This window comes from Oncorhynchus kisutch, linkage group LG1 (assembly GCF_002021735.2).
Source record: "Oncorhynchus kisutch isolate 150728-3 linkage group LG1, Okis_V2, whole genome shotgun sequence".
Lineage (NCBI taxonomy): Eukaryota > Metazoa > Chordata > Actinopteri > Salmoniformes > Salmonidae > Oncorhynchus > Oncorhynchus kisutch.
In genome coordinates, this window is record NC_034174.2 from 52,441,408 (window position 1) to 52,452,620 (window position 11,213).

Consider the following 11,213-nt stretch of genomic DNA (forward strand, 5'->3'; position numbering starts at 1 on the left):
GTAAAGGATATTAAAACAAGCTCACACTAGGCTGCTTGATGGTGAAAGTTTGCTCAGGTGATCGAGCATGATTTGCCATAGTAGCCATTAGCCAGTGTGGCATAGCTACAGAGAGCGGAGTGATTTTCAGAATAAGGAACTAGTGTTAGGCTGAGCTAAATCTAGATTTTTTGGGGGATGGGTTACACATTAATACTGGGGCGGCAGCGTAGCCTAGTGGTTAGAGCGTTGGACTAGTAACCGGAAGGTTGCGAGTTCAAACCCCCGAGCTGACAAGGTACAAATCTGTCATTCTGCCCCTGAACAGGCAGTTAACCCATTGTTCCCAGGCCGTCATTGAAAATAAGAATATGTTCTTAACTGACTTGCCTGGTAAAATAAAAATAAAAAAAAATACTTGACATGTTGAATCTCAACCAAAAATCGAAGTCATAAAGAACAGGACTAAATCAAATCTAACTTTATTTAAATTGTAAATGTTTGATTTGGTCCTACTCTTCAGCTTAGATTTTTGGTTGAGATGAAGGTGTGAATTCAACATATCAATGATTCATTTGTAGATAAAGTGGAAATAAAGCCAGACCAAGTTCCACAGATTGAAATATCCAAGCAGAAGATGAATCGCCTTTAAATGTTGATATTTGGTTGCATTGACAACCAAACAGAATTCAATATCACATTTCAAATACAATGAGTAGCCTATTAACTTGTTGACAAGTTAACAAATGATATGTTGGATTCACGTCTCCAACTCAACCAAAAATACAATTAATATTAAGCCGGTGGCTCAGATGGAACTATCCAAGCAGTAGATTCAGTGCATTCAGGAAAGTATTCAGAACCCTTGACTTTTTCCACATTTGTTACGTTACAGCTTTTTTTTAAATGGATGAAATTGTTTTTTCCCCCCCTCAATCTACACACAACACCTCATAATGACAAAGCATTTTAGAAATGTTTGCAAATGTATATTAAAAAATTTTATAAAATGTATTTTAGAAATGTTTGCAAATGTATAAAAAAAAAAATTATAATAAATAAATAAGACATTTACATAAGTATTCAGACCCTTTACTCAGTACGTTGTTGAAGCACCTTTGGCAGTCTTCTTGGGTATGACTCTACATGCTTGGCACACCTGTATTTGGGGAGTTTCTCCGATTCTTCTCTGCAACTCTTCTCAAGCTCTGTCAGGTTGGATGGGGAGCGTTGCTGCAAAGCTAGTTTTAGGTCTCTCCAAAGATGTTCGATCAGGCTCAAGTCCGGACTCTGGCTGGGTCACTCAAGGACACTAAGAGACTTGTCCTAAAGCCACTCTTGCATTGTATTGGCTGTGTGCTTAGGGTCGTTGTCCTGTTGGAAGGTGAACCTTTTCACCCAGACCTGAGGTCCTGAGTGCTCTGCAACAGATTTTCATCAAGGATCTCTCTGTACTTTCTCTGTTCATATTTCCCTGGATCCTGACTAGTCTCACAGTCCCTGCCACTGAAAAACATCTCCACTGCATGATGCTGCCACCACCATGCTTCATCGTAGGGATGATGCCAGGTTTCCTCCAGACATGGCGCTTGGCATTCAGGCCAAAGAGTTTTTGGTTTCATCAGACCAGAGAATCTTGTTTCTCATGGTCTGAGAGTCCTTTAGGTGCCTCCAAGCAGGATTTCATGTGCCTTTTACTGAGGAGTGGCTTCCGTCTGGCCACTACCATAAAGGCCTGATTGGCAGAGTGCTACAGAGATAGTTGTCCTTCTGGAAGGTTCTCCCATCTCTACAGAGGAACTCTGGAGCTCTGTCAGAGTGACCATCGGGTTCTCCCCTGATTGCTCAGTTCCACTCGGCAGCCAGCTCTAGGAAGAGTCTTGGTGGTTCCAAACATCTTTCATTTAACCTTTTCATAGGTGAGTTCCAAATATTTCTAACGGTTGCCCCAGCATGAGTTGTTTTAAGCACGTGATGTGAGAACGCACTCACTATTCCAAAACGTGATTGTTACGCAACATGTTAGTTAACAAGCGCTACATGCTCATTATCTATAGGCTATGTTTCAACTTGTTCATTTCTAATTATTTTCTAACAAGTTGTATTTTTTAACAACAGTTTGAATTGAGGTGTGTTCCGCCTCCTCATTAATTCACATAGAAGTAGTCCATTTCAGTGTTCACGGACAATTTATGTTTGAGGCTTTACTGAGCCGGACAAACTTCCCTTTTTGAGGAGGGCTCTTCCCCATTTCTTCCGCACATCAAGTATGCAGACATTTGCGCAGTCTTTCATAAACTGGCACATTTTCTGGCTGGCGGTCACATTGTTCCATTGAAGTTTTCCTTACAAATAATAACTTTGGACATCTGTGCATTGCTATCAAAGTAAGTGCCTTATTTTCTGTATATCGTGTTTTCGTTTCAACTGTATCATACAGTGTCTGTATGTATGTATGTATGTATGTATGGAGCATAATGCACAGTACCAGTCAAAAGTTTGGACACACCTACTCATTCAAGGGTTTTTTTTATGTAAAAAAATATTATCTAGACTGTAGAATAATATTGAAGACATTAAAACTGTGAAATAACACATTTGGAATCATGTAGTATCCAAGAAAGTGTTAAACAAATCAACATATTTTCTATTTAAGATTCTTCAAAGTAGCCACCCTTTGCCTTGATGACAGTTTTGCACACTCTTGGCATTATTTCAATCAGCTTCATGATTTCAATCAACAGGTGTGCTTTGTTAAAAGTTCATTTGTGGAATTTCAATCTTTCCTTGAGCCAATCAATTGTGTTGTGACAAGGTAGGGGTGTTATACAGAAGATAGTCCTATTTGGTAAAATACCAGGTCCATATTATGGCAAGAACAGCTCAAATAAGCAAAGATATACGACAGTTCATCATTACTTGAAGACACGAAGGTCAGTCAATCGGGTACATTTCTAGAACTTTGAAAGTTTCTTCAAGTGCAGTCGCAAAAACCATCAAACGCTATGATGAAACTGGCTCTCATGAGGACCGCCACAGAGGATTGCAATGGATAAGTTAATTAGAGTTACCAGCCTCAGAAATTGGAACCAAAATAAATTCTTAAAAGAGTTCAAGTAACAGACACGTCTCAACATCAACTTCAGAGGTGACTGCGTGAATCAGGCCTTCATGGTCGAATTGCTGCAAAAAAACACATGACTGAAGTACACCAATAATAAGAAGAGACTTGATTGGGCCAAGAAACACGAGTAATGGACATTAGACCGGTGGAAATCTGTCTCTGCATGTGTGGTTCCCACCGTGAAGCATGGTGGAGGTGGTGTGATTATTGAATCAATTTTAAAATAAGGCTGTAACATACATTTTTTGGGAAAAAGTCAAGGGGTCTGAATACTTTCCGAATGCACTGAATCTACTGCTTCTCCTTTAAAATGTTGATATTTGGTTGCGTTGTCAACCAAACACAATTTCAATAGTACTTTTGTAATACTGTGAATTAGTCTTACAAACTAATGTAACATTGAACCTTAAAATGATTTTAGGTTACTGTAACTACACATTTCTTCTGTAATCATATTCAAGATAAGTTCAAGATCGCATGCATAGGTCGTCGCAGATTCTGTGGGGACCTTCAGAATTGCTGCAATAATAATAATGTGCAGAATCTTAAACGGCATTGATCCCTTGCACCCAGGGAACCTCAACTACAATCCAGGTAATTGGTTCTGCTATTAGATGCAGCACTGTTATAACACCTGTTGTATAAATAAACAAACTATCTGACTTTGTATTCCCATTTAAACTTTGCTGTGCTTTTAAATGGTTGAAAGTGCAGTGAGACTAAACCTAAAATCAGACATTGTTTTTCCATTGGAATTTGGTTGAGCTTTTAGATGGTTGAAAACATAGTGATAACTCATTGGCAATTCAACTAACTTTTAGCTGTCTTTTTGATTGGGTGAATATACAGATAACTGCTAAAATAAAGGAAACACAAACAAAGTGTCTTAATAAGACATTTGGCCACTACGAGCTACCAGAACAGCTTCAATGCTCATTGGCATAGATTCTACAAGTGTCTGGAACTCTACTGGGGGGATGCGACACCATTCTTCCGCAATAAATTCTATAATTTGGTGTTTTGTTTATGGTGGTGGAAAACACCATCTCAGTTGCTGCACCAGAAATCTCCCATAAGTGTTCAGTTGGGTTGAGATCTGGTGGCACACACACACACACACACACACACACACACACACACACACACACACACACACACACACACACACACCCTTTAAACCCCCTAAATCATCTGGCCTTTGCCCGGAAGGCCACTCAGCCTCTGGAAGAGAGTGATTAAATGTAAAAGGTTGATATAAATTATATTGGTTGAAAAAAAGGTTTAGTACTGTACACACACACACACACACACACACACACACACACACACACACACACACACTTTAAACCCCCTAAATTTCCTTAAGACCCCCCTTTCAATGTCACTGAGATCTCTTCTTCTAGCCATGGTAACACAAATAATGGGCAACTGGACATTTTTATACACGACCCTATTCACGAAGGGATGTTAATTGCTTAATTAACTCAGGAAGCACCTGCTTTCAAAATACTTTGTATCCCTCATTAACTGGAATGTTTCCTTTATTTTGGCAGTTACCTGTCAATTGTAATCTCATTGCTCAATGTCTTAACCAGATATCACCCAATATACACGTTGAAATGACCGTGGTATGCCCAGTTGGGAAACTATACATGAATGACTGCACGCCCAACAACCCTCACGCTACACTTCCCGGTGAGTCCGTCGTTTGAATGTCTTCACCGCCTATATTAAAAAGACAATAATGAAACAATGTTTCAGACGCCTCCCGAGACAGTGTTGGTGGCTGGGGGCATTTTTTTTTATCACCCTGGTCTTGCTTTTAACCCATTAAAAAAAATACTTACACGTATGCGTGATAAATGAATGCCCATCCTCTTGGTCTCTCCAAAACATTGTAAAGAAAATTTTGCAGTCTTCTGTAGAATACAGTTCTCTTTGGAGGCTTGGGTTTGCCGGAGAGGCTGGATCTCGGTTTGCTAAGGATGCTTCCCCGTGTTGTTGCCTTGGCGTCCGCACCTGCTATGAGCAGCGCCGCATCTTTGTTTGAGTCCGTAGCCCCAGGTTCTATCCCGACAAAGCCTACTTTGAGTTTTTTCTCCGCAGCTGGACCCGGGTAAACACCGCCGTTGCCGGATTTCTTGACCATTCTGCCGAAATACTGTCATGTGGAGCTTGGAGATTTTTTCCGCCCTTTACCAGGTAACATCATCGCAGTGCTGGGCGTATATAATGATTCGTAGAGCGCCGGAGACCCTGACTGTGCACGTTGCTGAGGCTACCCTGCCTGTCTGAGAAGCCAATTGAAATGCAGAGAAGAATCTGCAATGAACACAATTCTCCTACCTCAGCGTCTTCCGGCCACCTGACAACAAAAAGGAAATTGGGTGAAAACAAATGTTTTTCTTATAGCCTATATATAAACAAAGTAAACACTGACAGTCAATAGTTTGATTTGCAGTGTAGCCTAAAGGCTACAAACAAAAAGTGTACATATGATTTCCTCCACGTTTGGCAATCTATCTTTAAAAATTATATTACCGAATGAAATAGACTATGTTCAAGGTTAGAACCACTCATCACAAGTCTTTTTCAAGCAATAATAAGTTAGTGTTCATGTGGTAGGTTACTGTCCCACAAACTAATGCCATAAGCAAATAATGCAACTATTCTATAGTGCTTGAATTACAGTGTGTCCAGTAGTAGTACTGATCTAGGATCATCCTAGATAAGCACTTTTAGTCAGACGCTTTATGAGATGCATTGGATTGCTACAGTATTCAGATTCTTCATGTGTTTGATCCAAAACCCCCCCCCCCCCCATCTTCCCCTTAGGGACACAGACCTAATTACACCTAATGACAGGCCCTTAAAGAGATGTTTGGGAACTTTGGCTACTATGTAAGTATACTTTTTTTAACACCAGAAGAAATCCACTTTTTTCGAGCTGAAAGACGATGTCCAGAGCTTACCCATGATGTTGCACAATGATTTGTCAATAAGTCATCGGTTTAGTCAAAGTACCAGGTATTTGGGCTTGAAGTGACAAATTCGAACTGCCCACTTCGTGCAAATCCATGTCAATGTTGTGTCTTTTCCTATGAGATGATGTAGAAATTATTTTTAGCCTATGTTTTCTTTCAGGGCTGGGTTTTATTTGAATGTTATCACCCACCAGCATGGTATTGTTTATTTATCAGAAACACCTGCAAAGTTGTTGATCTTCGCGAGTTGCAAATGAGCCTAAGGCGATGGTCAAGTCATGCATCATCCAAAACATGACCCACCAAACCGCACTTCTTAACACCCGCCCGCTTAACCCGGAAGCCAGCTGCACCAATGTGTCAGAGGAAACACCGTTCAACTGACTACTGAGGTCAGCCTGCAGGCGCCCGGCCCGCCACAAGAAGTCGATAGAGCGCAATGAGCCAAGTAAAGCCACCCGGCCAAACCCTCCTCTAACCTGGATGACTCTGGGCCAATTGTGCGCCGCCCTATGGGACTCCCGATCACGGCCGGTTGTGATACAGCCAGGAATCAAACCCGGGTTTATAGTGACACCTCTAACACCGCAATGCAGTGCCTTAGACCGCTGCAACACTCGGGAGGCCCACACCTCCACTTTTTTACCTAAAAATGAACAATCCATTTTAAAATGTGTAAATGTTCACAAAATGACAATTTTACAAAAGGTATAATTGCATGATATTATTGTATTTTGCAACCCTGACCAGGCACCCACTAAAAAAAATTCAAGGAACATGTTTATTTATTTTGTTGTACTATTGTTACATTTGCAATGGTGTTTTGTGTCCGATGCGCTCAAGATGTTGTCACATGTCATTAGTAAAAATTGTCAAAATAAAGAAAAACCCTGGAATGAGCAGAGTTTGTCCAAACTTGCCATTTGAGTGACAGCTAGCATGATGCACATTGACAGTTGCACAGTGAAAGAAGGCTGGCCCAGGCCTACCCCGCATTATCCAATGATGTTCCAGGTCGGGCCCAACGGCTCAGTAACACAGCAGAGAGAAAGAGAGAAAGAAAAATTTATATTTGCAGATATGTACGCAATTTTCGGGGACCCGTTTCAGCTCGAGCGCTACTTTCAGAACTACTGGCTAAAAGTTTGCAAACCTTCTGGAAAGTCTCTTTAAGAACCCATCCCCCCAGAGATATAAGTTGGAGTAGGGTGATCTTGGATTCATTTAACATTTTCACCAATAATGGTTAAAGCTGAGATCCCCAAAAGGTGAAACAGCAACACAGTTTGCCCAAGACTAAAAAATAAATAATCATATACAGTGGGGCAAAAAAGTATTTAGTCAGCCACCAATTGTGCAAGTTCTCCCACTTAAAATGATGAGAGAGGCATGTACTTTTCATCATAGGTACACTTCAACTATGACAGACAAAATGAGAAAAAAAAATCCAGAAAATCACATTGTAGGATTTTTAATGAATTTATTTGCAAATTATGGTGGAAAAAAAGTATTTAAAGTACAGGCCTCTCTCATCTTTTTAAGTGGGAGAACTTGCACAATTGGTGGCTGACTAAATACTTTTTTGCCCCACTGTAGTACATACTCTCATGTTGTGTCGCGCCTGCAATGATGTCCAATAATGTCAGAGGAATTTAAATTGTTTTAGTAACATCTTTGTTGTTGTCATGTCACAAAAACGGCAGTGGCAGGGGGGTTGATGGCTTTGAATTTAAACACAGGACAGCCAAAAACAGTGTTCCTCTAGGAATCTCCTCCACGCACTCATAATTTGTTAGCACTAATACACTGTAGAATGGAGGTTAAAGCTAAGAGTAAGCTAGTTGAAGCATTTTATTCAATTTATTCTACTGAGTCTTCTACTATAGGTTGATACAGTGTCTCTCGGGTGTAATTCACAGGTGTGTGTGTGTGTGTGTGTACAGTACTAAACCTTTTTTGTCAACCAATATAATTTATATCAACCTTTTACATTTAATCACTCTCTTCCAGAGGCTGAGTGGCCTTCCGGGCAAAGGCCAGATGAGCATAATGATATTTGGCTAATAATGGAGGCCTGGAGCAAAAAAATAAGACCAGTATATTAAAAATTCCTGTGCCAATTTCTGGTCCCAGTCCGTCCCTGACCTCTTCTCTAAAAGAAACCACAACCAAAGACCCAGGGCTTCAATCTATATTCATTATGTTTGTTTTGTGGTGGGCACATAAACCGAGGACTGAAAACCAACAATTGAAGAAGACTTTTACATGCATATATTCTGCATAAATATGGATTTATGGTCTCTGTGGCCAAACTTTACAACTTGAAATGGAATAAGTATAGTTATAGATATATTGGAATACTGTACTTCCAACCATGTAATATGGCAATAATACCACGATAAAAAGGGAAGTTAGTTATAAAAAATATTTGCTAGTAATATATATTTTTTTTACATTGAGCCATTTATTTAACTAGGCAAGTCAGTTAAGAACTATTTTTTTTCTTCAATGACAGCAAACCGGGAGTGGGTTAACTGCCTTGATCAGGGGCAGAATGACAGATTTTTACCTTGTCAGCTCAGGGATTTGATCCAGCTACCTTTCAGTTACTGGCCTAAATCGCTAACCACTAGGCTACCTGCCACCCCAACATTGTTGTTTATCTTTAAGACCTTAAAGAGGCAATCTGTGATTGGTACATATATGCATTTTTAATTAATGATATAGTCCTTATTGTTTTGTTGAACCAAATTTCCAAAAAAAATTTTTTTGATTATCTCCAAAGGGTAAAGGACGGAATCAGCTCACAATGCGGTAAATACTGACTTATGATTTGGTAATCCTTTAGTAAAACTATATGGAGCATGATATATCGTAACATACATAAAAGCTGTCTTACAGAAATATGAATATTTATTACAAGCAAATGTAGATCATATTTGGAGTAAAGTCATTCAGAACTTTGAATATACACTACCGGTCAGAAGTTTTAGAACCCCTATTCATTAAAGGGTTTTTCTTTATTTTTACTATTTTCTACAGTGTAGAATAATAGTGAAGACATCAAAACTATGAAATAACACATGGAATCATGTAGTAACCAAAAAAGTTTTAAACAAAATATAAATTTGATGTCAGAAGTTTACATACACCTTAGCCAAATACATTTAAACTCCGTTTTTCACAATTCCTGACATTTAATCCTAGTAAGAATGCCCTGTCTTAGGTCAGGATCACCACTTTATTTTAAGAATGTGAAATGTCAGAATAATAGTAGAGAGAATTATTTATTTCAGCTTTTATTTCTTTCATCACATTCCCAGTTGGTCAGAAGTTTACATACACTCAATTAGTATTTGGTAGCAGTGCCTATACATTGTTTAACTTGGGTCAAACATTTTGGATAGCCTTCCACAAGCTTCCCACAATAAGTTTGGTGAATTGCGGCCCATTCCTCCTGACAAAGCTGGTGTAACAGTCAGGTTTGTAGGCTTCCTTGCTGGCACATGCTTTTTCAGTTCTGAGCACAAATGTTCTATATGATTGAGGTCAGGGCTTCGTGATGGCCACTCCAATACCTTGACTTTGTTGTCCTTAATCCATTTTGCCACAACAATTCTCTTGGGGTCATTGTCCATTTGGAAGACCCATTTGCGACCATGCTTTAACTTCCTTACTGATGTCTTAAGATGTTGCTTCAATATATCCACATAATTTTTCTGCCTCATGATGCCATCTATTTTGTGAAGTGCACCAGTCCCTCCTGCAGCAAAGCACCCCCACAACATGATGTTGCCACCCCCGTGCTTCACGGTTGGGACGGTGTTCTTCGGCTTGCAAGCTTCCCCCTTTTCCTCCAAACATAACGATGGTCATTATGGCCAAACAGTCTTATTTTTGTTTCATCAAACCAGAGGACATTTCTCCAAAAAGTATGATCTTTGTCCACATGTGCAGTTGCAAACTGTAGTCTGGCTTTTTTTATGGCGGTTTTGGAGCAGTGGCTTCTTCCTTGCTGAACGGCCTTTCAGGTTATGTCGATATAGGACTTATTTTACTGTAGATATAGATACTTTTTTACCTGTTTCCTCCAGCATCCTCACAAGGTCCTTTGCTGTTGTTCTAGGATTGATTTGCACATTTCACACCAAGTACGTCTCTAGGAGAGACGAGCGTGTCTCCTTCCTGAGTGGTATGACGGCTGCATGGTCCCATGGTGTTTATACTTGCGTACTATTGTTTGTACAAACTCTTTCGGGAGGATGGAAATTTCTCCAAAGGATGAAATTTGGAGGTCTACATTTTTTTCTGAGGTCTTGGCTGATTTCTTTTGATTTTTCCCATGATGTCAAGCAAAGAGGCCCTGAGTTTGAAGGTAGGCCTTGAAATACATCCACATGTACACCTCCAATTGACTCAAATTATGTAAATTAGCCTATCAGAGGTTTCTAAAGCCATGACAACATTTTATGGTATTTTACAAGCTGTTTAAAAGCATAGTCAACTTCGTGTATGGAAACTTCTGACCCACTGGAATTGTGATAGTGAATTACAATTGTTGGAAAAATGACTTGTCATGCACAAAGTAGACGTCCTAACCGACTTGCCAAAACTATAGTTTGTTAACAAGAAATTTGTTGAGTGGTTGAAAAATGAGTGTTAATGACTCCAACCTAAGTGTATGTAAACTTCCGACTTCAACTGTATTTTATATTTGAGGTTCTTCAAACAGCCACCATTTGCCTTTATGACAGCTTTGCACACTATTGGCATTCTCTCAACCATCTTCACCTGAAATGCTTTTCCAACAGTCTTGAAGGAGTTCCCACATATGCTGAGCACTTCGTTGGCTGCTTTTCTTTCACTCTGCGATCCGACTCATCCCAAACCATCTCAATTTGATTGAGGTCGGGGGATTGTGGAGGCCAGGTCATCTGATGCAGCACTCCATCACTCTCCTTCTTAGTAAAATAGCCCTAACACAGCCTGGAGCTGTGTTTGGTCATTGTCCATCCTAAATCAGATGAGATGGCATATCGTTGCAGAATGCTGTCTTAGCCATGCTGGTGAAGTGTGCCTTGAATTCTAAATAAATCACAGTGTCACCAGCAAAGCATCACCACACC

The 11,213-nt window shown here is 39.9% G+C and overlaps 1 protein-coding gene across 1 annotated transcript in view; it reads right to left on the bottom strand.

The window, feature by feature from the left end:
- The window catches only part of LOC109897977 (potassium voltage-gated channel subfamily KQT member 2), a 79,657-nt gene extending 74,189 nt beyond the window's left edge, over positions 1–5,468 (bottom strand). Inside the window, exon 1 of the mRNA XM_020492720.2 lies at positions 4,951–5,468. Within this exon, the coding sequence (XP_020348309.1) occupies positions 4,951–5,252 (302 nt within the window). The 5' untranslated portion in view covers positions 5,253–5,468. The remainder of the gene's footprint in view (positions 1–4,950) is intronic.
- Positions 5,469–11,213: the final 5,745 nt, after the last annotated feature.